Source organism: Sphaeramia orbicularis, chromosome 10 (assembly GCF_902148855.1).
Source record: "Sphaeramia orbicularis chromosome 10, fSphaOr1.1, whole genome shotgun sequence".
Taxonomy (NCBI): Eukaryota; Metazoa; Chordata; class Actinopteri; order Kurtiformes; family Apogonidae; genus Sphaeramia; species Sphaeramia orbicularis.
Genome location: NC_043966.1, coordinates 28,269,206 through 28,295,550, shown reverse-complemented (window position 1 = coordinate 28,295,550; position 26,345 = coordinate 28,269,206). Strand labels below are relative to the sequence as shown.

The 26,345-nt window shown below is 40.9% G+C and overlaps 6 protein-coding genes across 14 annotated transcripts in view; all 6 read left to right on the top strand.

The window, feature by feature from the left end:
• The window catches only part of LOC115427645 (protocadherin alpha-C2-like), a 159,913-nt gene that overhangs the window by 82,679 nt on the left and 50,889 nt on the right, over positions 1-26,345 (top strand). The gene's annotated exons all lie outside the window — the stretch shown is intronic.
• On the top strand, positions 688-13,306 carry LOC115427493 (protocadherin alpha-9-like). Its single transcript, XM_030146071.1, has 2 exons — positions 688-2,281; positions 12,476-13,306. The coding sequence occupies exons 1-2, from the start codon at positions 689-691 to the stop codon at positions 13,304-13,306; spliced, it is 2,424 nt and encodes an 807-aa protein (XP_030001931.1). The 5' UTR covers position 688.
• LOC115427648 (protocadherin alpha-3-like) lies at positions 7,530-10,089 on the top strand. The gene has a single exon (XM_030146286.1). It carries the CDS (start codon positions 7,666-7,668, stop codon positions 10,087-10,089), a length of 2,424 nt encoding a protein of 807 aa, XP_030002146.1. The 5' UTR covers positions 7,530-7,665.
• LOC115427646 (protocadherin alpha-8-like) lies at positions 17,154-19,729 on the top strand. Its single transcript, XM_030146284.1, has one exon. The coding sequence runs from the start codon at positions 17,270-17,272 to the stop codon at positions 19,712-19,714; it is 2,445 nt and encodes an 814-aa protein (XP_030002144.1). The 5' UTR covers positions 17,154-17,269; the 3' UTR covers positions 19,715-19,729.
• Positions 20,435-23,051, top strand: LOC115427651 (protocadherin alpha-3-like). Its single transcript, XM_030146289.1, has one exon. It carries the CDS (start codon positions 20,567-20,569, stop codon positions 22,958-22,960), a length of 2,394 nt encoding a protein of 797 aa, XP_030002149.1. The 5' UTR covers positions 20,435-20,566; the 3' UTR covers positions 22,961-23,051.
• Positions 23,387-26,265, top strand: LOC115427653 (protocadherin alpha-2-like). The gene has a single exon (XM_030146290.1). The coding sequence runs from the start codon at positions 23,866-23,868 to the stop codon at positions 26,257-26,259; it is 2,394 nt and encodes a 797-aa protein (XP_030002150.1). The 5' UTR covers positions 23,387-23,865; the 3' UTR covers positions 26,260-26,265.

The following is a 26,345-nucleotide window of genomic DNA, read 5'->3' as shown; positions in this document are numbered from 1 at the left end:
AATACATTGTGCATTACTTTTACAATGTCGCCGGAGTGTGGCTCTTATTTCTTAAGTGCCCAGATGCGCTATGAAGTCTGCATAAAGCCGACAAATGCGTCACTAAAGGTTTCATATCTCTTTTTTATGTGATAAATGCATTTGCTGAGAGTTGGGAGTTTTTGAAAGTAAAATGCATAAACAAAGCATATCACGGTACTACAGAAACATTGGACTGAGAATGCACAAAGATTTGTGTGCTCTCTAGGTTCAGTCAAGCCAAAAGTGAACACGCTATAAGTGACAAGCAGGTTGTTTAACATTATAACAAATAAGATGATAGATAGCGTGACTATCTTGATTTGACATTCTTTAAAATGAAATCATGTCTAATCATGATGCACACTGTAGCTCCTAGATTTCAGGGTTAAGATCAAATGTAGTTTTGTTAAATGTCCACATGAGGACACTGTAGACCACCACATGTGAAACTCTTTATCGCGGCTTCGAGCTCCTCCCAGATTGAGTGGATGACGACGTATCTGTGGGCTTTGTTACAAGCAGAGGTCGGATGACAAAGGCTTGCTTTCTTGGTTGTATCTGAACTGATGGAATGGTTGTGTGGAATATTGCTTCGTGAATCTTCAGTTCCGGGTGGATCTAACACACATCACATCAGTCTCTATGCTGTTTTGCGATTTATGGAATAATGCGTTTACCGAGCAGAACGAGTTCTGTGTGGATATATCTCTTGGTCGTGCTGCTGGATTCTTACTGGGAAGCGGTGCTGGGGCAGCTTTCCTACTCCGTATCAGAAGAGGTGAATCTGGAGACTTTTGTCGGAAATGTTGCTAAAGATCTGAACATCAATGTCCAGGACCTGGAGTCCCGTATGTTTCAGATCGTTTCAGGGTCAAAGAGGAAGTATTTCGAGGTAAATCTAAAAACTGGTGTCCTCTATGTTAACGAGAGAATAGACCGAGAGGAGCTCTGCGGTGAGGAACCGAAGTGCTCACTTACGATAGAAGCCGTGATTAATAACCCACTAAAACTTTACCGCATCGAAATTACAATCTTAGATGTAAATGACAATTCCCCCTTATTTCTGAGTACGTCCCAGATAATCAATATCACAGAAAACACACCCGCAGGTGCAAAATTCCCCCTGCATTCAGCAAATGATGCAGACGTCGGTAAAAATACGATCAGCACTTATAGGATTAGTCAAAATGAGTATTTCACTCTCTTAACTCACAAAGGAGAGACGGTAACTCCTGAATTACAGCTTCAGAAAGTTCTGGACAGAGAGAAACAGTCTGTAATCAGACTTATACTGACTGCCATTGATGGAGGAACACCTGCTAAATCTGGAAGTATGATTATTATAGTCAATGTATTGGATATAAACGACAATGCCCCAGTTTTTAGTCAAACTTTGTATAAGGCCAGTGTTTATGAAAATGTTAAAATAGGCACTTCTATAATAACACTGAATGCTACTGATTTAGACGTTGGCCCAAATGGGCAAGTATTATATTCATTCAGTGAAGTAGGCCGAGGGAAACAAACAGATATATTTTCGATAGATGAAAAGACTGGGACTGTCACAAATAAAAAAAATATAGACTTCGAGGAGAAAAATGCTTTTGAGATTCGAGTACAAGCCAGTGATGGAGCCATTTTCCCGATGACTTCACATACCAAATTACTGATTGAGGTTTTGGATGTCAACGACAATGCACCTGAAATTTCAGTCACATCACTGCTGAACACTGTAAAAGAAGATGCGTCCATTGGCACCGCCATTGCCCTTGTTTCAGTGTTCGATAAAGACGGAGGTAAAAATGGTATGGTTCATAGTAAAATTGTGAATGATGTTCCTTTCAAATTAGAGGTAAATTATAAAAATTACTATTCGTTGGTTGTAGACGGTCCTCTTGATAGAGAGTTTACACCACAATACAACATCAGTGTCACTGCTACTGATGAAGGGAGTCCAGCTCTGTCCAGCACAAGTGTTATTACTGTGCACATCTCAGATGTAAATGATAACAAACCTCTATTCACAGACGGCATCATTAATGTTTATGTTAAAGAGAACAGTCCAGTAGGAGCAGTAATGAAAACAGTATCAGCAGTTGATGCAGACATCGATCAAAACGGTCAGTTGACCTATTCATTTTTGCATATCCCCAGTGACTCAGTTCATCTGTCAGCGATGTTAAACATTAACTCAGAGACAGGAGATATAGTCAGTTTACAGTCTTTTAACTATGAGGAGTTAAAAACGTTTCAGTTCAAGGTTCAGGCCACAGACTCTGGTGTTCCTCCGCTCAGGAGCAACGTTACTGTAAATGTTTTTATCCTGGATGAGAATGACAACAGTCCCACAATCCTGGCACCTTATTCTGAACACGGTTCCGTTAACAGTGAGAACATTCCCTATTCTGCTGAAGCGGGATACTTTGTGGCAAAGATCAGGGCCGTAGACGCAGACTCTGGATACAATGCACTGCTTTCGTATCACCTCTCTGAACCCAAAGGAAACGGCCTGTTCCGGATTGGAACCAGCACCGGCGAAATCAGGACTAAGAGGAGGATGAGTGACAATGATCTGAAAACTCACCCCTTGGTGGTGTTGGTTTCTGATAACGGAGAACCCTCCCTGTCAGCTACTGTGTCTATTGATGTAGTGGTGGTTGAAAACACAGCTGACATCCAGACTCAGTTCAGACATGTACCTATAAAGGAGGAGAGCTTCTCTGATTTAAACCTGTATCTGCTGATCGCCATTGTGTCAGTGTCCGTAATCTTTCTGCTGAGCCTCATCACTTTGATAGCGGTCAAATGTCACAGGACAGACGGCAGTTTCAGCAGGTACAGCGCCCCCATGATCACCACCCACCCTGACGGGAGCTGGTCTTACTCGAAATCTACTCAGCAGTATGACGTGTGTTTCAGCTCAGACACACTGAAGAGTGACGTAGTGGTTTTCCCCGCCCCGTTTCCACCTGTAGATGCTGAACTGATCAGTATCAACGGAGGAGACACTTTTACAAGAACTCAGACTTTACCCACTAAAGAGAAGGTAAGAAGACTTTGAAAAACAAATGTTTATTTCAACTGTGAATAATTATTCAGAAAACAAAACATCTCCCCTGTTGTTTAATTTTATTTTCAGAAGCAAAATATTTTAAAATATACATATGTATATACATATACATACATATATACGGATGCATCCATGAAAGTTTTGATTTTATCAGTTATAAGTATACTTCTGTATGTCTCTGTCCAAGGTTCTGAAATTAGACCCACAGTTGTGAGGTCTGACTCAAATGCAGTTTTTTTTTTTTCACAATGTGCCTTTTTTTTCTCTAAAACTTTTCATGGCATTTTAAAAGTGGAATCTGTATTTTCCTGACTTTTGTTGTTTAAAGTGTGATACATATTAAAAAGACACAAAGTAGGACCTAAGGTCAAAACCACCATTAGGCTATATACCATCTTATCATTCATCTGTAGAGTGATTTTTTTTTTTTTTTTTTTTTTACTACAAAGCTCATATTTACCTGAATGGAGTGCGGCAAACGTATAAACAATATTATTTTCTTCAAATTCAAATTTCTATTGTGTTGTCTGGAAAGAAATACAGTATATGATGATGGATACAAATCCGTCTGTAGTTGCCAGTTAAAGATTTGAATGTAAAAATGCAATGAGAAAAGCTGCTGTAGTTTTGAATCCTTGTGGTCGTTATTTGTTTTGGCTTAATTTGGGTGAAATAAATAAAGACGCAATGGAATTGTCCATGTCCTTTATAACTTGGGGTGAGATTTATATCATTGAAGAACCTGGTACAGACCAGGTGATTTTTTTTTATTATGGCCTGATATAAACAACCACAAAATTCGAAGATAGTCTACTATATTTTGTTCTGACTGTTGCATTAGCATCTCTGTGATATTTACAAAGATTATACTGTGCTGTTACATTGTGACGAACTACTGATTTTACTCATATTGTCCTCTGGCATGCATTAGTTGATAAAAGAAGGTTTACTGACATTCTGTTGTAGTTATTCTGTTTGACCATGAAGTGACGCTCTAGACCGTGTAACCGCTTGGAGGTTGCTGATTTGTTGAGGCCCCTCCCACGTTATTAGCAGTGGTTTTGTCAGTGCTTTGTTTGACACAGAATCGGTGCGAAGAGGCGCAAGAACATCTATTGGGGTATAATTTGTGCTTGAAAACTACGTTATTCCCTAAACAATCGAAAGACTGGTCACGCTAAGTATCTATGCTGAAGATTCTAATGGAATTATGCATCTACGGAGAAAAAGGACCTTTATTGGAATATATGTGGTGCTTCTTGTCTTGGAGTATAAATGGGGAGCGGTGTCCGGTCAGCTCTCATATTCTGTCTCGGAGGAGGTAAACATCGGGACTTCTGTTGGCAATATCGCGAAGGATCTGAACCTTAGTGTGCAGGATTTGGAGTCACGTATGTTTCAAGTTGTTACTGGATCAAAGAGAAAATATTTCGATGTAAATTTAAAGTCAGGTATTCTCTTTGTCAGTGAAAGAATAGACAGAGAAGAGCTTTGCGAGAAAGCAGCAAAATGCACTTTGCACGTAGAGGCTGTAATTAATAATCCCCTAAAGCTTTACCGTATTGAAGTTAATATTCTTGATGTGAATGATAATAACCCCTCCTTCACTACCAAATCTCAAACTATCGATATAGCAGAGAGCATACTGCCGGGAGCGACATTTCTAGTGTTGTCGGCTTACGATGCTGATGTAGGAAAAAATGGTATTAACACATACAAGCTCAACCCAAATGAATATTTTTCTTTGGCGGTACATAAAGGGGAGAGTGTGTCTGCAGAATTAGTCCTTCAGAAAGCCTTAGACCGAGAAAAACAGGCTTTAATTAAACTCACCCTGACCGCTTTAGATGGAGGAACACCTTCAAAATCAGGCAATTCCGACATAATCATTAATGTTCTGGATATCAATGACAACATTCCAGTTTTTACAAAAACACTGTATAAAACACGTATTACAGAAAACGCACCGCTTGGTAGTACAGTCATAGATGTGACTGCAACAGATGCAGATGAGGGAACAAATGGAGAGGTTTCATACAAGCTAAGCTCGAAAGATCAGGACCATGTATTAAAAATATTTCAAATCGATTCCGAAACAGGAATAATAACAGTTAACGGGAACGTCGACTATGAGAAAAATCCTGCTTTTGAAATTCGAGTGCAGGCTACTGACAAAGGCCAGCCTCCACTTACAGCGCAGTGTAAAGTACTAGTGGAGGTAGTAGACGTAAATGACAATGCGCCTGACATCACGGTGACGTCTTTGCTCAGTACTGTGAGGGAGGACGCAGAAGTAGGTACTGCTGTTGCCCTTGTTTCAGTTCTTGACAAAGATGGAGGGAAAAACGGCGAAGTTAAATGTGAGATATTACATTCTGCTCCATTCAAACTAGAGACAAACTACAAAAACTATTATTCTTTGGTTACTGGAGGTCCTCTAAACAGAGAAGTGATTTCCCAATATAATATTACTATTAAAGCAACTGATGAAGGCACCCCTCCTCTTTCTAACATCAGTGTAGTTTTTGTCAAGATATCTGATGTAAATGACAATGCACCTCGGTTTTCGGTAAATAAGATTAATGTATATGTGAAAGAAAACAGCCCAGTAGGGATGGTTCTCAAAGCAGTATCAGCAGCTGATGATGATGTTAATGAAAATGGTCATGTGAGTTATTCATTAGTCAGTGAAAACAACTTCGGACCATTGTCTGCAATAATCAGCATTAACTCAGAGACAGGAGATATAGTCAGTTTACAGTCTTTTAACTATGAGGAGACAAAAACGTTTCAGTTTAAGGTTCAGGCCACAGACTCTGGTGTTCCTCCGCTCAGTAGTAACGTGACTGTCAACGTTTTTATCCTGGATGACAATGACAACAGTCCCACAATCCTGGCACCTTATTCTGAACACGGTTCCGTTAACAGTGAGAACATTCCCTATTCTGCTGAAGCGGGATACTTTGTGGCAAAGATCAGGGCCGTAGACGCAGACTCTGGATACAATGCACTGCTTTCTTATCACCTCTCTGAACCCAAAGGAAACAGCCTGTTCCGGATCGGAACCAGCACTGGAGAAATCAGGACTAAGAGGAGGATGAGTGACAATGATCTGAAAACTCACCCCTTGGTGGTGTTGGTTTCTGATAACGGAGAACCCTCCCTGTCAGCTACTGTGTCTATTGATGTAGTGGTGGTTGAAAACACAGCTGACATCCAGACTCAGTTCAGACATGTACCCATAAAGGAGGAGAGCTTCTCTGATTTAAACCTGTATCTGCTGATCGCCATTGTGTCAGTGTCCGTGATCTTTCTGCTGAGCCTCGTCACTTTGATAGCGGTCAAATGTCACAGGACAGACGGCAGTTTCAGCAGGTACAGCGCCCCCATGATCACCACCCACCCTGACGGGAGCTGGTCTTACTCGAAATCCACTCAGCAGTATGACGTGTGTTTCAGCTCAGACACACTGAAGAGTGACGTAGTGGTTTTCCCCGCCCCGTTTCCACCTGTAGATGCTGAACTGATCAGTATCAACGGAGGAGACACTTTTACAAGAACTCAGACTTTACCAAACAAAGAAAAGGTAAGAACACCAGTATGACGCACGTTGACAGTTATATTTCTATGTTAAATGTGTTTGCTGGTTAAATAACAATATACGTTAACAGTATAATGTGTTGGGTTTGTTGGATTGATCATGGTTTGACTGCTGACAATTCGTCGTAGCGCTGACCGTGGTGCTGAACGCTTGCGAGCTAGTATGAACCTGACTGTGATTTCTAATTTGTGATGACAGGCATTTCTTTGTAATATCTAACACAATAACAACTCTACATCTATATCCACATATTAAGGTTTTATTTAATGAGTCCACTTTATTTTAATGACTTTTAATGTTGTTGTCAGAGGGAGCAGCATTCATTTCCTGCTATTAGTTTGGGTTCTCTGTTATTTCCATAATTCAGTAGAGCAGTTAAATAATAGTGAATTAACAGAAGATACAGAATAAATCTATTCGATTCTGTTGGGTTTCTGTAAATTGACTTAGAGTCTGGTTTTGACCAACTCTATATATAAAATGTCAAGAGATAACTTTTTTGTGATCTGGCGCTATATAAATAAAATTTGATTGATTGAGTGATTTAATTGGTTTTCCCCTGTAAGTCGCTTTGGAAAAAAGCGTCTGCCAAATGCGTAAACATAAACATAAACATATTCAGCACGAGGTGTTGTGAAGAATATTTACGTGTTTGTGTTCTTAATCGGATTTTTGTCACAATACTTTCAAAAGCCTATAACGCCTTTGAAAATGTACGTTCCTCACAATGACAGAACGACAAAGTGTATTTTACAGAATCACCACACAGTGACGCCATAGACCATGACATAAAAATAATGAAGCTCCTCCCAGAGAGAAAAAAACCCGAATGACTGTCGATTTTCCTCACAAAGAGACGCCGAGAGCGAAGGATGGCATAATGGAGTATTTTTCTTTTCAAAACGAAATATCGAAATAGTGCTGGCTAAAACTTTCTTGCATCTTATGATTTACATGAGACAGTCAAACGTGGATGTTTGCCTTGTTCCTCTTCGGTAAAAGTATGCCTTTATCGAGAAAGAATAGATGTTTTAGTACCTATTTTGTGCTCCTGCTGTTGGATTGTTTCTGGGAAGCGGCACATGGGCAATTGTCCTACTCTGTCTTAGAGGAGGTAAACCTGGGGACAAATGTCGGAAATATCGCAAAGGATCTAAACCTCAGTGTGCAGGATTTGGAGTCTCGTTCATTTCAGATTGTTCAGGGGTCAAAGAGGAAATACTTCGACGTAAATCTAAAGACCGGATTTCTCTATGTCACCGAGAGGATCGACCGTGAAGTGCTCTGTGCGGATGAACCCAAATGTACTGTAAGCATAGAAGCTGTGATAAACAACCCACTAAAGCTTTATCGCGTGGAAATAGAAATACGAGATGTGAATGATCATTCTCCGTCTTTTAACGCTAAATCTCAAAAACTGGACATTGCAGAGAACACCCTGCCTGGATTTAGATTCGCGTTGTCGGAAGCCAGTGATGCCGATGTGAGTAAGAATGGTGTTAGTGCGTATAAGCTCAGTCCAAACGAATATTTCACTCTTGAAACACACAAAAGAGACGACAGCATATCTCCAGAGTTGGTGCTGCAGAAAGCTTTAGATCGAGAGAAAAAGTCAGCTATACATTTGATGTTAACGGCGGTAGACGGGGGAACACCAGCAAATTCAGGTACCTCAGAGATTGAAATAATGGTTCTAGATACAAATGATAACGCACCAATATTCAGTAAGACTCTCTACAAAGTTAAAACGTTTGAAAATGTGCCAGTTGGAACGGCGATATTCACACTAAATGCGACCGACGCTGATGAAGGAACAAACAGTGAAATAATATATTCTCTTCGTAGTAAGGATCAGGATCATATTCTAGATATATTTAAAATTGACCCTGAAACTGGCATAATTTCAGTGAAAGGTAAAATCGACTATGAGGAAAGAAAAGCATTTGAGATTCGAGTTGAGGCTCGGGACAAAGCCCAGCCTCCTTTGTCTGCTCATAGTAAAGTACTAGTGGAGGTGATAGATGTGAACGACAATGCTCCTGAGATCACTGTGACTTCACTGATCAATACAGTAAATGAAGATGCAAGTGTCGGCACAGCTATTGCACTTGTGTCCGTTTTAGACAAAGACAGCGGTAAAAATGGTGAAGTTAAATGTCAACTTTCGAATAAAGTTCCGTTTAAACTAGAGACAAACTATAAAAACTATTTTACGTTAGTGGTTGACGGGCCATTAGACAGAGAGAGGACCCCCCATTATAATCTTACTATATCAGCCACTGATGAAGGGAGTCCTACTCTTTCCAACAGCAGTATCCTTACAGTATACATATCTGATGTTAATGATAATGCTCCATACTTTCCAGAAAAGTCATTAAATATATATGTGAAAGAAAACAGCAAAGTAGGAAACGTCCTTAAAACCGTGACTGCAACTGATGCAGACATCAGCCACAACGGGCAAGTAAGGTATTCATGTTTAGATATTAGTAAAACTCTACCTCTACCTACCATGATAAACGTAAACACTGAAACTGGAGATATAGTCAGTTTACAGTCTTTTAACTATGAGGAGTTAAAAACGTTTCAGTTTAAGGTTCAGGCCACAGACTCTGGTGTTCCTCCGCTCAGTAGTAACGTCACTGTTAACGTTTTTATCCTGGATGAAAATGACAACAGTCCCACAATCCTGGCACCTTATTCTGAACACGGTTCCGTTAACAGTGAGAACATTCCCTATTCTGCTGAAGCGGGATACTTTGTGGCAAAGATCAGGGCCGTAGACGCAGACTCTGGATACAATGCACTGCTTTCTTATCACCTCTCTGAACCCAAAGGAAACAGCCTGTTCCGGATCGGAACCAGCACTGGAGAAATCAGGACTAAGAGGAGGATGAGTGACAATGATCTAAAAACTCACCCCTTGGTGGTGTTGGTTTCTGATAACGGAGAACCCTCCCTGTCAGCTACTGTGTCTATTGATGTAGTGGTGGTTGAAAACACAGCTGACATCCAGACTCAGTTCAGACATGTACCCATAAAGGAGGAGAGCTTCTCTGATTTAAACCTGTATCTGCTCATCGCCATTGTGTCAGTGTCCGTGATCTTTCTGCTGAGTCTCATCACTTTAATAGCGGTCAAATGTCACAAGACAGACGGCAGTTTCAGCAGGTACAGCGCCCCCATGATCACCACCCACCCTGACGGGAGCTGGTCTTACTCGAAATCTACTCAGCAGTATGACGTGTGTTTCAGCTCAGACACACTGAAGAGTGACGTAGTGGTTTTCCCCGCCCCGTTTCCACCTGTAGATGCTGAACTGATCAGTATCAATGGAGGAGACACTTTTACAAGAACTCAGACTTTACCCACTAAAGAAAAGGTAAGACATGTCTGACTTTCATAAATATTCAGGTGTGCTGTAACATTGTCCTGATATTTGACGTTATTTGTGACTGTTTTTTTTATTGCAGTCAACTGCAGATTGTAATTATTTGAAAGGAGTCATTCCTTCTTGCATTCTCGAAAGTTGCAGATTTGCAAAAGTCTGAAAACTTTCTAAGGTTGGCACTTCATATTACAATTAAAATGCTTTTGTTTGTGTTAAAAACAAAACAAAAACAAACAAAGTTTATGATTTTAGATCTGTATTTGTTGTTGGAAAAGGCATGAGACTGCGCTGAGACGCTGTCTATGGTGCTGAAAAAGACCCTTTATTCCCTGAGAAGTTTCCCTGTGTCGTCAACAGCCACTGAGGAAAATGTTAAACAATGGAAAATAGAGTATTTTATAATTATATATTTGAGGACATTTTTTGTTTTGTAAACAACCCCAAAACTAAAACTTTATACATGGAATACATACATGATTTTATTCAGCAGTGACTTTTCCCCCATGATTGTTTAAGACCCGCACCACGCTGTTCAGAATTGCCTTACTTCCACAAGTGTAACACAAGATGTCGCTGGAGACCACGAAACAAATGTTATGTTCACCGTTTAGAAACTCCTCCTCCTCTTATAAGACGTCATAATCTACCATTTCTTTGTGAAAACGGCATACAGACAAGTGTAACCCCGAGGAAAGACGAACTTGAGCTACAATGGAAACATAAAAAAACATGATTTCTTATGTTCCGTCGGGAAACCAGGAAGCATAAAAGAGGATAACTCACATTCGACTGGACAGCGATGGCAGCTCGAGAACGATGGGATAACGCGTGGGGTCTATTTTTTCTTCTGCTTTGTCTCTGTGAATGGTCCGAGGCTCAGATATCGTATTCCGTTTCGGAGGAGGTGGTAAAAGGGACGACGGTGGGAAATATCACAAAGGATCTAAGCTTGAATATGCAACAACTTGTATCCACGGGTCTTCGCATAACATCCGGGAATAATAAGATGTATTTTGACATAAATCAGGATTCTGGAGTACTTTACGTTAGCGAGAGGATAGATCGGGAGGAGCTTTGTCCAAACACGGTAAAGTGCATTTTAAATATAGAGGCCATAATGAATAACCCCCACAGCCTTCATCGAATTGAAATTGTCATTAATGATATCAATGACAATGCCCCGTCTTTTTTGGAAGAAATTGGAACAATTGACATGTATGAGTCTTCATATGTTGGGGAGAGGCATCCTTTGCCGACTGCTCATGATGCAGATGTCGGTACTAATTCTGTGAAGACTTACAAATTGAGCCAGAACGATTATTTCTCTTTGGATATACAGAACGCTGGCGACCAAAGTGTGTCTGCTGAATTAGTGCTGCAAAAAGCATTAGATCGAGAAAAGCAGGCTGTTGTTGAACTCCTACTGACCGCGGTAGATGGAGGAAAACCTGCAAAGACGGGGACATTACATATAAAAGTTAACGTACTGGATGTGAATGATAATTCACCCGTATTTAGTAAATCTCTCTACAAGGTTCAAGTTAATGAAAATGCAGAAGTTGGCACAACGTTATTGACGCTGACAGCCACGGATTTAGATGAAGGTGTTAATGGTCAACTTGTATACTCTTTCACAGAAAGGGGGCGTTTTAACCCCGATGAGAAATTCTCCATGAATGCAAATACTGGAGAAATTACTGTCAAGGGTAATATTGATTATGAAGAAAATCAGGCATATGAGATTCGTGTTCAAGCAAGAGATAAAGGTACACCTCCGCGCAGTGCTCATGGTAAGGTTTTAGTCGAAGTTATTGATGTCAATGATAATGCACCAGAAATTTCAATATCATCACTTTTGAGTCCAGTGAAAGAAGACACTGAAATAGGTACAGCTGTTGCAATGATAACCGTCACTGACAAAGATGGAGGGAAAAATGGCCAAACAAACTGTAAAATAGCAGGTTCTGTCCCATTTAAATTAAAATCCAGTTATAAAAACTACTACACTCTGTTGGTTGACGGGCCGCTTGACAGAGAGGGTACTTCCCAGTATAATGTATCAGTTACAGCTGAAGATGAAGGAATCCCATCTCTATCAAGTTATGGCATCATTAATGTTAAAATTTCTGATGTCAATGACAACTCGCCTCGCTTTCTGGAACCTGTGATTAATGTATATATCAAAGAGAACAGTCCGATAGGAAGTACCATCTATACACTGACGTCTTCAGACCCAGATTTGAATGAAAACGCAAAAATAACATATCGCTTATTAAATAATTCCCCAAAAACTATGCAGATATCTTCAATGGTAAATATAAATGCAGAGACTGGTCATGTAGTTAACCTGCAAGCGTTTAACTATGAGGAGTTAAAAACACTTCAGTTTAAGGTTCAGGCCACAGACTCTGGTGTTCCTCCGCTCAGTAGTAACGTTACTGTCAATGTGTTTATCCTGGATGAGAATGACAACAGTCCCACAATCCTGGCTCCTTATTCTGAACACGGTTCCGTTAACAGTGAGAACATTCCCTATTCTGCTGAAGCGGGATACTTTGTGGCAAAGATCAGAGCCGTAGACGCAGACTCTGGATACAATGCACTGCTTTCTTATCACCTCTCGGAACCCAAAGGAAACAGCCTGTTCCGGATCGGAACCAGCACCGGCGAAATCAGGACTAAGAGGAGGATGAGTGACAATGATCTGAAAACTCACCCTTTGGTGGTGTTGGTTTCTGATAACGGAGAACCCTCCCTGTCAGCTACTGTGTCTATTGATGTAGTGGTGGTTGAAAACACAGCTGACATCCAGACTCAGTTCAGACATGTACCCATAAAGGAGGAGAGCTTCTCTGATTTAAACCTGTATCTGCTGATCGCCATTGTGTCAGTGTCCGTGATCTTTCTGCTGAGCCTCATCACTTTGATAGCGGTCAAATGTCACAGGACAGACGGCAGTTTCAGCAGGTACAGCGCCCCCATGATCACCACCCACCCTGACGGGAGCTGGTCTTACTCGAAATCTACTCAGCAGTATGACGTGTGTTTCAGCTCAGACACACTGAAGAGTGACGTAGTGGTTTTCCCCGCCCCGTTTCCACCTGTAGATGCTGAACTGATCAGTATCAACGGAGGAGACACTTTTACAAGAACTCAGACTTTACCCACTAAAGAAAAGGTAAGAAATCTCCAACATTTTCACTCCATTATATTCTCTTGGTAATCACGAGTCGCAAAATACGGGCTGTATAATTCAAGCTTCTAAGGAATATGGGTTGTGAAATGGAAGCGTTTGGAATTAATCAGAACTGTATTGTTTTTCTTTACTTCCTTTGTTATAGTAAAACGGGACTTGGAATTGCACGAAGACGTTGTCTTGCATACTTGAAAGTGGTCACGTGCAATTTAATTTACAATCTGTATAGAGCATTAACAGTTTTAATGAAAAAAAAATGTGTTTAACTGATATTTGTCATCATGCAATCTTCACTGGAGTGAAAGCATGAAACGACCCTTAAACGCTGTCCGTGGTGCTGAAGATGAATGCCTTTTTATGAAGTGAGGAAATCGTATGCAGTACTGAGAGCATCTCCACTCCTATATGAGGAATGTACAGGATCTGGATGCTTGCATGAATGCTTAGCTGTACATGAGCCGTTTCATATGTTTAGACTAATGCTATTACGAATTAGTTTCCCTAACAGATTAACAACTGACGAAATAACTAACTCCTATCTGCGAAATATCACCTTTATTATTGCAGTTGTGGTAGATCCCCACATGGTGACAGTATAGACCGTTACATTTTGAGTTTATATCTGGCGGTCGATGCTCCTCCCTGTTGTCGGAGGTAGGTTTGGCTTCACCAGACTTTGTCACAAAGAGGGAGTAAGGACAACAGGCGCATCCATTTTAAACATGGGTTTAATATATATGTAGATAAGGTCACCTAAAGGGATTTTAATACGTGTGGAGTGGAATCGTCTGGCACTGGATTTGTATTTACATCATGTCATCATGGCTGTGCTTTTAAGGAGGTCTATTGTTTCATTTCTGGTGCTAGCACTATTGGAGTGTTGTTGGAAAACGCAGTCTGTGCAGCTTTTGTATTCCGTGCTGGAAGAGGTGAATCCTGGGACCACTGTTGGAAATATTGCTAAGGATCTAAACCTCAGCGTCCAGGATTTAGAGTCACGTATGTTCCAGATCGTCGCGGGATCAAAAGGAAAATATTTCGATGTAAATGTAAAAACTGGAGCTCTCTACGTTAATGGCAGAATAGACAGAGAGGAGCTCTGCGGGAAGGCATCGAAGTGCACACTCACTGTAGAGGCTGTAATAAATAATCCTTTAAAGTTGTATCGTGTTGAAGTAAATATACTAGATGTTAACGACAACAACCCCTTATTCACGGAAAAATCTCAAACCGTAGACATAGCAGAAAATACACCACCTGGAATGAAAGTCCATTTGTCGGAGGCAATTGATGCTGATGTAGGTAAGAATACAGTAAATACATTTAAAATATCGCCAAATGAGTACTTTTCTCTCGCTACAATTAAAGGAGATGAACGTCTGTCTGCAGAATTAGTCTTACAGAAAACACTGGATCGAGAGAAACAGTCTGTAATACATCTCACAGTCACCGCTATAGACGGAGGTACTCCACCAAGATCTGGCACATCTCAGATTACTATACACGTCCTAGATGTAAACGATAACCCGCCAGTATTTAGCAGCGCTTTATACAAAACTAGTCTGTCTGAGAATGTACCGATAGGAACAACAGTAATAACCCTAAACGCAACCGACGCAGATGAAGGGACAAACGGTGAGATAATATATTCCTTAAGAAGCAAAGGGCAAGATCGTATATTGGAGATTTTTCACATTGATCCGGTAACAGGTGCGATAATGGTCAAAGCCAATGTGGATTTTGAGGAAAACACGGCGTTTGAGATCCGTGCAGAAGCAAACGATAACGCTCAGCCACCGATGTCAGCTCACTGTAAAGTGTTGGTGGAGGTACTTGATGTAAATGACAATGCTCCAAAGATCACAGTTACCTCACTACTAAATACTGTAAATGAGGACGCTGATGTTGGTACGGCGATTGCTCTTGTATCCGTTGAAGACACTGATGGCGGTAGAAATGGTGAAGTGAAATGTAGAGTTTTAAATAAGATTCCCTTCAAACTGGAGAAAAATTACAAAAATTACTACTCTCTAGTTGTTGACGGGGGACTTGACAGGGAACTAATATCCACCTACAATGTCACCATATCAGCTACCGATGAAGGGACCCCTCCTCTTTCAAACACTAGTGTTATTATTGTTAATGTAGCCGATATAAATGACAACTCACCTCAATTCTTAGAGCCTGTAGGAAATGTTTATGTAAAAGAAAACAGTAAAGTAGGAGTTATTATTAAAACTGTGTCTGCCTTTGATGCTGACATTAATCAAAACGGTCAAGTAAGATATTCATTTTTAGACAGTAATAACTCAGTAAAAGCATCTACTATACTGAATATCAACTCAGACACAGGAGATATTATCAGCCTTCAGTCTTTTAACTATGAGGAGATAAAAACGTTTCAGTTTAAGGTTCAGGCCACAGACTCTGGTGTTCCTCCGCTCAGTAGCACCGTGACTGTCAGCGTTTTTATCCTGGATGAGAATGACAACAGTCCCACAATCCTGGCTCCTTATTCTGAACACGGTTCCGTTAACAGTGAGAACATTCCCTATTCTGCTGAAGCGGGATACTTTGTGGCAAAGATCAGGGCCGTAGACGCAGACTCTGGATACAATGCACTGCTTTCTTATCACCTTTCTGAACCCAAAGGAAACAGCCTGTTCCGGATCGGAACCAGCACCGGCGAAATCAGGACTAAGAGGAGGATGAGTGACAATGATCTGAAAACTCACCCCTTGGTGGTGTTGGTTTCTGATAACGGAGAACCCTCCCTGTCAGCTACTGTGTCTATTGATGTAGTGGTGGTTGAAAACACAGCTGACATCCAGACTCAGTTCAGACATGTACCCATAAAGGAGGAGAGCTTCTCTGATTTAAACCTGTATCTGCTGATCGCCATTGTGTCAGTGTCCGTGATCTTTCTGCTGAGCCTCATCACTTTGATAGCGGTCAAATGTCACAGGACAGACGGCAGTTTCAGCAGGTACAGCGCCCCCATGATCACCACCCACCCTGACGGGAGCTGGTCTTACTCGAAATCTACTCAGCAGTATGACGTGTGTTTCAGCTCAGACACACTGAAGAGTGACGTAGTGGTTTTCCCCGCCCCGTTTCCACCTGTAGATGCTGAACTGATCAGTATCAACGGAGGAGACACTTTTACAAGAACTCAGACTTTACCCACCAAAGAAAAGGTATGTTTATCTACTTTCACCAGTGTTGTACCTGAAATATGACTCGCTGATAGATTGCATCTTTACTTTAATATGTACATTTCCACAAATAATGAAAAATCCATATTTAATTGTGGATGAGTTATCACCGCTGAATAATACAGCAAAGGGTTACTGATGGAACTTGAGGTACGTTCCATGTGCAACGCTATCCTTGGTGCTGAAATGTAAGTTTTGTTTCTGAAAGCCCTCTGCTTTTAAACGTTTGCTATATTCCCATGATAATGTCATTTAAATGATTACTAGTGAACTGACAAGAAAGCAAAAATCTATGAACCTAATATTTTCTAATTCATTATATGTATTGCTTATACTTCCATGTTTATATTGGTCCAAAATTCGCTGGAATGTAGTGTAGTTTTTCTTCATTCTTCATGTCAGTTTTCCTTTATTGTATTGTATTGGCTCTTTACAGTTCCACGTTTACGTCTGGATATCATCGAAGTTATCACATCTACCGTATTATCTGATAATATTCCCCCGTCTTTTAGGATTCTATGAAAAAAGTATGGTCATGTTGACTTATCTTTAATTCACCACATGATGTCGCTGGAGACCATAGTTACAGATATGTTACTTACAAGCGTAAAACTCCTCCCTGCACAGGAAACCTAAACCCTTCATTGGCTGTCGGTTTAGACAAACACTGAGGTTCTGCTGTAGTGAAAAGGGCTCCCGCTAAGGATGGAAAATCTTGCTTTGTGACGGATTATAGCGACACACGCATTGCTGAAGTACTATATTTTTTTCAAGGATGGGTGTTCGACAAACAGAGGAATATGTCTGGTTTTATTTTATCGCACTGCTTGCTCTTTGTGACTGGTCGACGTCGCAGTTATTGTACTCCATTTCCGAGGAGGTGAACAAAGGCACTGTGGTGGGGAATATCGCAAAGGATTTGAACCTAAATGTCCAAGAGCTGGAGACAAGGGATCTCCGTATTGTTTCGAGTTACAGTAAGGAATATTTTGGCGTAAATGTGCAGACCGGAATTCTGTTTGTAAATGACAGAATTGACAGAGAGGAGGTTTGTCCGAACACAATACAATGCTCGCTTAGAATACAAGCTGTTCTGAGCAATCCAATGCACGTACATCGCATTGAGATTGGTGTTTTAGATGTTAATGATAACTCCCCTGAATTTCTGGAAAAATCCTGTTTGCTGAACTTCTCTGAATCATTGTCACCCGGAGAACGATATCTTCTCCCGGTAGCGATAGATGCAGACATAGGAAGTAACGCAGTAAAAACATACAAGCTAAGTCAAAATGAACACTTCTCGCTGGATGTTCAGAGCGGTGGAGAACACGGTGTGTCTGCTGAATTAGTACTGCAAAAGACTTTAGATCGAGAAAAGCAGCCTGTTCTTAAACTTATTCTCACAGCTGTCGATGGAGGGAAACCTCCTAGATCAGGAACACTCCAAATAATTATTAATGTAATAGATGCAAATGATAATTCACCAGTATTTACCAAATCGCTTTATAAAGTTCGAGTGCCTGAAAATGCTGTGAAGGGAACTGTTATTATAAAATTAAACGCAACAGATTTAGACGAGGGTATTAATGGTAAGATTATGTATTCGTTAGTTAAACGGGGCAATATCGACCCATCTAGTATGTTTGATCTAAATTCAGAAACTGGAGAAATCACTGTTAGGGACACTTTAGATTATGAAAACACACCTGCTTACGAAGTAAGAGTTCAAGCAATAGATCAAGGTCACTCTCCTCGAACTACCCATGCTAAATTACTCATAGAAATAATCGACGTTAATGACAATGCGCCAGAAATATCTGTGACATCTCTGATGACTCCTGTAAAAGAGGATGCAGAACTCGGGACAATCGTTGCTTTGACAACAGTTACTGATAAAGATGGAGGAAATAATGGTTTAACTAACTGTAAGGTAGTGGGGTCTGTTCCGTTTAAACTAAAGTCCAACTACAAAAACGATTTTTCATTAGTAGTAGATGGACCACTGGATAGAGAACACACCCCGTTTTACAATGTGACCATTACAGCCACTGATGAAGGGAGTCCGCCTCTATCTAGTATCAGAATCATTACTGTTCATGTTTCTGACGTCAACGACAACGCACCTCGGTTCACAGAGCCTGTAATTAATATCTATGTGAAAGAAAATAGTCAAACAGGCTCCAATATTTACAGCATCAATGCGTTGGATTCAGACTTGGACAACAACGCAAGACTGACTTACACACTGTTAGACAGTTATCCAAGAAATATTCCTGTTGCGTCACTTTTAAACATCAACTCAGAGACAGGAGATATAGTCAGTTTACAGTCTTTTAACTATGAAGAGACAAAAACGTTTCAGTTTAAGGTTCAGGCCACCGACTCTGGTGTTCCTCCGCTCAGTAGCAATGTCACCGTTAACGTTTTTATCCTGGATGAGAATGACAACAGTCCCACAATCCTGGCTCCTTATTCTGAACACGGTTCCGTTAACAGTGAGAACATTCCCTATTCTGCTGAAGCGGGATACTTTGTGGCGAAGATCAGGGCCGTAGACGCAGACTCTGGATACAATGCACTGCTTTCTTATCACCTCTCTGAACCCAAAGGAAACAGCCTGTTCCGGATCGGAACCAGCACCGGCGAAATCAGGACTAAGAGGAGGATGAGTGACAATGATCTGAAAACTCACCCCTTGGTGGTGTTGGTTTCTGATAATGGAGAACCCTCCCTGTCAGCTACTGTGTCTATTGATGTAGTGGTGGTTGAAAACACAGCTGACATCCAGACTCAGTTCAGACATGTACCCATAAAGGAGGAGAGCTTCTCTGATTTAAACCTGTATCTGCTGATCGCCATTGTGTCAGTGTCCGTGATCTTTCTGCTGAGCCTCATCACTTTGATAGCGGTCAAATGTCACAGGACAGACGGCAGTTTCAGCAGGTACAGCGCCCCCATGATCACCACCCACCCTGACGGGAGCTGGTCTTACTCTAAATCCACTCAGCAGTATGACGTGTGTTTCAGTTCAGACACACTGAAGAGTGACGTAGTGGTTTTCCCCGCCCCGTTTCCACCTGTCGATGCTGAACTGATCAGTATCAACGGAGGAGACACTTTTACAAGAACTCAGACTTTACCCACTAAAGAAAAGGTATGTGTACCTTGGTTCATGTTACTTCACTTATTTCCTATTAATAATCTTCCACCTAAAATGTAATTTGACTGAATATTTGCTGTGACTTCCTCTTCAAGTAGCCTACATCTGCGAAAATGTGCAAACACAAGTCTACCCATGAACAAATCAAGAAATAGCAGAGGAATCTTTTCTCTGTGTAAGCACACTCTCGTCCTTTAAGTGAATTTACACCAGTGATGATATCTGTTTCCAAATATATTTAATTGTGGTTATAAGACAGACACTGTGGATAATAGGCTAACCTGCTTCTGGTAGAGTCGAACTTGTTGGCGGGCTGCGTGTGCAGAGCTATCCTTGGTCCTGAAATTTATATCTGCTATACTTATGTATCTGATAGCCTACACTGTGAAATTATTGTACCATTGTCTTACGACGAGGTCATTGTGACGAAACTTCGAGCAAAGCAAAGAAACTCTAATTTGTTCACTGGTTTCTCATTACTGTTTTCTTACAGTCAAAAATTCATTAAAATTCTGTGTAGGTTTTTGTACATTTTGTTCCATGCTTGACCTTTACTGTAGTTACCATTGGTTGATTATATGTTTATGTTTTACTTTTGGAAACCGTCAAACCTGTAACATACTTTGTGTTACCGAAAAAGATACCATAGTGTGGTATTTTATGAAAAATACATCCTCATGATGCATTATTTTCCATTTACCACATGATGTCGCTGGAGACCACGGGTACAGATATGTTACAGTGTAAAACTCCTCCCTTCACGCGAAATCTAAATCCTTCATTGGCTGTTGCTTTCGACAAACACTGAGGTCGTGCTGTAGTGAGAAGGGCTCCTGCTAAAGATGTACGGTCTCATTTTACGGAGGATTGTAATCAGAAAGTAAATACTGGAATAATTCCGTTTTTACAAGGATGGGTGTTCGACAAACAGAGGAATATGTCTGGTTTTATTTTTTCGCGCTGCTTACACTTTGTGACTGGTCGACGTCGCAGTTAGTGTACTCCATTTCCGAGGAGGTGAACAAAGGCACTGTGGTGGGGAATATCGCAAAGGATTTGAACCTAAATATCCAAGAGCTGGAGACAAGGGATCTCCGTATTGTTTCGAGTTACAGTAAGGAATATTTTGGCGTGAATGTTCAGACTGGGATTCTGTTTGTCAACGAGAGAATAGATAGAGAGGAGGTTTGCCCGAACACAATACAATGCTCCCTTAGAATACAAGCTGTTCTGAGCAATCCAATGCACGTACACCGCATCGAGGTTAATGTTGTAGATGTGAATGATAACTCCCCTGAGTTTCTTGAAAAAATATATTCGTTAAATATCTCTGAATCACAGTCACCGGGAGACCGGTATCTTCTCCCAATAGCGGAGGATCCAGATATAGGAAGTAACGCAGTAAAAACATACAAGCTCAGTCAAAATGAACATTTTTCGCTCGATGTTCAGAGCGGCGGAGAAGACGGTGTGTCTCCTGAGCTGGTGCTGCAAAAAGCATTAGATCGAGAGAAACAGTCTCTTTATATGTTACTTCTAACCGCTATAGATGGAGGTAAACCTTCCAGATCTGGAACACTGAAGTTGACTGTTAATATTGTAGACGTAAATGACAATACACCGACATTTAGTAAATCTCTGTATAAGGCAAGTGTAAAAGAAAATTCCTCTCCTGGAACTCTGCTCATAAAGTTAAATGCCACAGATTTAGATGAAGGTTTGAACAGTAAGATCCTGTATTCCTTAATTAAACGACGCAACAGTGATCCATCAAGTGTATTTAACCTGAATTCAGAAACTGGGGAAATAACAGTTAAAGGAACATTAGATTATGAAGACACACCTGCTTATGAAGTTAGAGTTCAAGCAATGGATCAAGGCCAATCTCCTCGAAGTACACACACTAAATTGCTGATAGAGGTAATAGATATTAATGATAATGCCCCAGAAATAGCTGTGACTTCACTTATGACCCCTGTAAAAGAGGATGCAGAACTGGGGGCAATCGTTGCTTTGATAACAGTGAGTGATAAAGATGGAGGAAATAATGGTTTAACTAACTGTAAGGTAGTGGGGTCTGTTCCATTCAAACTAAAGTCAAACTATAAAAACGATTATTCATTAGTAGTAGATGGACCACTGGATAGAGAACACACCCCGTTTTACAACGTGACCATTACAGCCACTGATGAAGGGAGTCCGCCTCTATCTAGTATCAGAGTCATTACTGTTCATGTTTCTGACGTCAACGACAACGCACCTCAATTCACAGAGCCTGTAATTAATATTTATGTGAAAGAAAATAGTCAAACAGGTTCCAATCTATATAGGATCAATGCGTTTGATTCTGATTTGGATAGCAATGCAAAACTGACTTACACACTGTTAGACAATTATCCAAGGAATATTCCTGCTTCGTCACTTCTAAACATTAACTCAGAGACAGGAGATATAGTCAGTTTACAGTCTTTTAACTATGAAGAGACAAAAACGTTTCAGTTTAAGGTTCAGGCCACCGACTCTGGTGTTCCTCCCCTCAGTAGTAACGTGACTGTCAACGTTTTTATCCTGGATGAGAATGACAACAGTCCAACAATCCTGGCACCTTATTCTGAACACGGTTCCGTTAACAGTGAGAACATTCCCTATTCTGCTGAAGCGGGATACTTTGTGGCGAAGATCAGGGCCGTAGACGCAGACTCTGGATACAATGCACTGCTTTCTTATCACCTCTCTGAACCCAAAGGAAACAGCCTGTTCCGGATCGGAACCAGCACCGGCGAAATCAGGACTAAGAGGAGGATGAGTGACAATGATCTGAAAACTCACCCCTTGGTGGTGTTGGTTTCTGATAACGGAGAACCCTCCCTGTCAGCTACTGTGTCTATTGATGTAGTGGTGGTTGAAAACGCAGCTGACATCCAGACTCAGTTCAGACATGTACCCATAAAGGAGGAGAGCTTCTCTGATTTAAACCTGTATCTGTTGATCGCCATTGTGTCAGTGTCCGTGATCTTTCTGCTGAGCCTCATCACTTTGATAGCGGTCAAATGTCACAGGACAGACGGCAGTTTCAGCAGGTACAGCGCCCCCATGATCACCACCCACCCTGACGGGAGCTGGTCTTACTCGAAATCTACTCAGCAGTATGACGTGTGTTTCAGCTCAGACACACTGAAGAGTGACGTAGTGGTTTTCCCCGCCCCGTTTCCACCTATAGATGCTGAACTGATCAGTATCAACGGAGGAGACACTTTTACAAGAACTCAGACTTTACCCACTAAAGAAAAGGTATGTGTTCCTTAGTTCACGTTATTTCACTTATTTCCTGTTAATAATCTTCCACCTAAAATGTAATTTGACTGAATATTTGCTAAGACTTCCACTTCAAGTAGCTTATACCTGCGAAAATGTGCAAACACAAGTCTACCAATGAAAAAATCAAGAAATAGAGGAATGTTGCCTTTGGATAAGCACACATTCTAGGTCTTTAAGTAAATTTGCATCAGTGATGATATTTGTTTCCAATTGTATTAAATTATGGTTATAAGACATACACTGTGAATAACATACTAACCTGCTACTGGTAGAGCCGAACGTGTTAGTTGGCTGCGTGTGCAGAGCTATCCTTGGTCCTGAAATTTCAATCTGTTATTTTTTTTGTTTCTGATGGCCTCCACTGTGATAACATTGTACCATTCTTCTATGACAAAGTTGTTGGGAAGAACCTTAGAAGAAAGCAAAAAACTCTAACTTGGTCATTGGTTTGTCATTACTGGTTGCTTATTGTCCGAAATTCATTAAAATTGCGTGTAAGTTTTTGTAGATTTTCCTCCTCGCTGGACCTTTATTGTAGTTATCATTAGCTGATTATACGTTTATGTTTACTCCTGGAAACTGTCAAAATTATAACATACTTTGTGTTACCTGAAAAGATACCATGGCGTCGTATTTTATGAAAAATACATCCTCATGATGCATTATTTTCCATTTACCACATGATGTCGCCGGAGACCATGGATACAGATATGTTACTTACGGTGTAAAACTCCTCCCTTCACGCGAAATCTAAACCCTTCGTTGGCTGTTGCTTTAGACAAACACTGAGGTCATGCTGTAGTGAGAAGGGCTCCTGTTAAAGATGTACGGTCTCGTCTTACAGAGGATCATAACCAGAAAGTAATTACTGGAATAATTCCGTTTTTTCAAGGATGGGTGTTCGGCAAACAGAGGAATATGTCTGGCTTTATTTTATCGCACTGCTTACTCTTTGTGACTGGTCGACGTCGCAGTTATTGTACTCCATTTCCGAGGAGGTGAACAAAGGCACTGTGGTGGGGAATATCGCAAAGGATTTGAATCTAAATGTCCAAGAGCTGGAGACAAGGGATCTCCGTATTGTTTCGAGTTACAGTAAGGAATATTTTGGCGTGAATGTTCAGACTGGGATTCTGTTTGTCAACGAGAGAATAGATAGAGAGGAGGTTTGTCCGAACACAATACAATGCTCCCTTAGAATACAAGCTGTTCTGAGCAATCCAATGCACGTACATCGCATTGAGGTTAGTGTTTTAGATGTTAATGATAACGCCCCAGAATTCCTGGAAAAAATATATTCGTTAAATATCTCTGAATCCCAATCACTGGGGGAGCAATATCTTCTCCCAATAGCGGAGGATCGAGATATAGGAAGTAACGCAGTAAAAACATACAAGCTCAGTCAAAATGAACATTTTTCGCTCGATATTCAGAGCGGTGGAGAAGACGGTGTGTCTGTTGAATTAGTGCTGCAAAAGACTTTAGATCGAGAGAAACAGTCTTCTTATAAACTACTTTTAACCGCTATAGATGGAGGTAAACCTCCCAGATCTGGAACACTGCAGTTGACTGTTAATATTGTAGACGTAAATGACAATACACCGACATTTAGTAAATCTCTTTATAAGACAAGTGTAAAAGAAAATTCTTCTCCCGGAACTTTGCTAATAAAGTTAAACGCCACAGATTTAGATGAAGGTTTGAACAGTAAGATTGTGTATTCCTTAATTAAACGACGCAACAGTGATCCATCAAGTATTTTTAATATAAATTCAGAAACTGGGGAAATAACAGTTAAAGGAACATTAGATTATGAAGACACACCTGCTTATGAAGTTAGAGTTCAAGCAATGGATCAAGGCCCTGTTCCTCGTAGCACACACACTAAATTGCTGATAGAGGTAATAGATATTAATGATAATGCCCCAGAAATATCTGTGACTTCACTTATGACTCCTGTAAAAGAGGATGCAGAATTGGGGACGATCGTTGCTTTGATAACAGTGAGTGATAAAGATGGAGGAAATAATGGTTTAACTAACTGTAAGGTAGTGGGGTCTCTTCCGTTTAAACTTAAGTCCAACTATAAAAACGACTATTCATTAGTAGTAGATGGACCACTGGATAGAGAACACACCCCGTTTTATAACGTGACCATAATAGCCACTGATGAAGGGAGTCCGCCTCTATCTAGTATCAGGATCATTACTGTTCATGTTTCTGACGTTAATGACAACGCACCTCTATTCACAGAGCCTGTAATTAATGTTTATGTGAAAGAAAATAGTCCAACAGGTTCCAGTCTTCACAGGATGAATGCATTTGATTCCGATTTGGATAGCAATGCAAGACTGACTTACACACTGTTAGACAATTATCAAAGGAATATTCCTGTTTCGTCACTTCTAAACATTAACTCAGAGACAGGAGATATAGTCAGTTTACAGTCTTTTAACTATGAGGAGACAAAAACGTTTCAGTTTAAGGTTCAGGCCACAGACTCTGGTGTTCCTCCGCTCAGTAGTAACGTGACTGTCAACGTTTTTATCCTGGATGAGAATGACAACAGTCCCACAATCCTGGCTCCTTATTCTGAACACGGGTCCGTTAACAGTGAGAACATTCCCTATTCTGCTGAAGCGGGATACTTTGTGGCAAAGATCAGGGCCGTAGACGCAGACTCTGGATACAATGCACTGCTTTCTTATCACCTCTCTGAACCCAAAGGAAACAGCCTGTTCCGGATCGGAACCAGCACCGGTGAAATCAGGACTAAGAGGAGGATGAGTGACAATGATCTGAAAACTCACCCCTTGGTGGTGTTGGTTTCGGATAACGGAGAACCCTCCCTGTCAGCTACTGTGTCTATTGATGTAGTGGTGGTTGAAAACACAGCAGACATCCAGACTCAGTTCAGACATGTACCCATAAAGGAGGAGAGCTTCTCCGATTTAAACCTGTATCTGCTGATCGCCATTGTTTCAGTGTCCGTGATCTTTCTGCTGAGCCTCATCACTTTGATAGCGGTCAAATGTCACAGGACAGACGGCAGTTTCAGCAGGTACAGCGCCCCCATGATCACCACCCACCCTGACGGGAGCTGGTCTTACTCGAAATCTACTCAGCAGTATGACGTGTGTTTCAGCTCAGACACACTGAAGAGTGACGTAGTGGTTTTCCCCGCCCCGTTTCCACCTGTAGATGCTGAACTGATCAGTATCAACGGAGGAGACACTTTTACAAGAACTCAGACTTTACCAAACAAAGAGAAGGTATGTGTACTTTGATGTTATATTTCTGCGGTGGTCATCTGAATCTTGAAATCTTGAAATTGTTCTGCAAACAGTTCGTAATATCGCCTTTTTTTGTTTAT

Bases quoted from the DNA above. Each gene is read 5' to 3' on its own strand.
- LOC115427493 (XM_030146071.1), top strand. From the start codon at position 689: ATGCGTTTACCGAGCAGAACGAGTTCTGTGTGGATATATCTCTTGGTC. The intron at 2,282-12,475 runs GTTCAGGCCACA...CTTCAGTTTAAG, and splicing joins TAAAAACGTTTCAGTTCAAG to GTTCAGGCCACAGACTCTGG.
- LOC115427648 (XM_030146286.1), top strand. From the start codon at position 7,666: ATGTTTGCCTTGTTCCTCTTCGGTAAAAGTATGCCTTTATCGAGAAAG.
- LOC115427646 (XM_030146284.1), top strand. From the start codon at position 17,270: ATGGGTGTTCGACAAACAGAGGAATATGTCTGGTTTTATTTTATCGCA.
- LOC115427651 (XM_030146289.1), top strand. From the start codon at position 20,567: ATGGGTGTTCGACAAACAGAGGAATATGTCTGGTTTTATTTTTTCGCG.
- LOC115427653 (XM_030146290.1), top strand. From the start codon at position 23,866: ATGGGTGTTCGGCAAACAGAGGAATATGTCTGGCTTTATTTTATCGCA.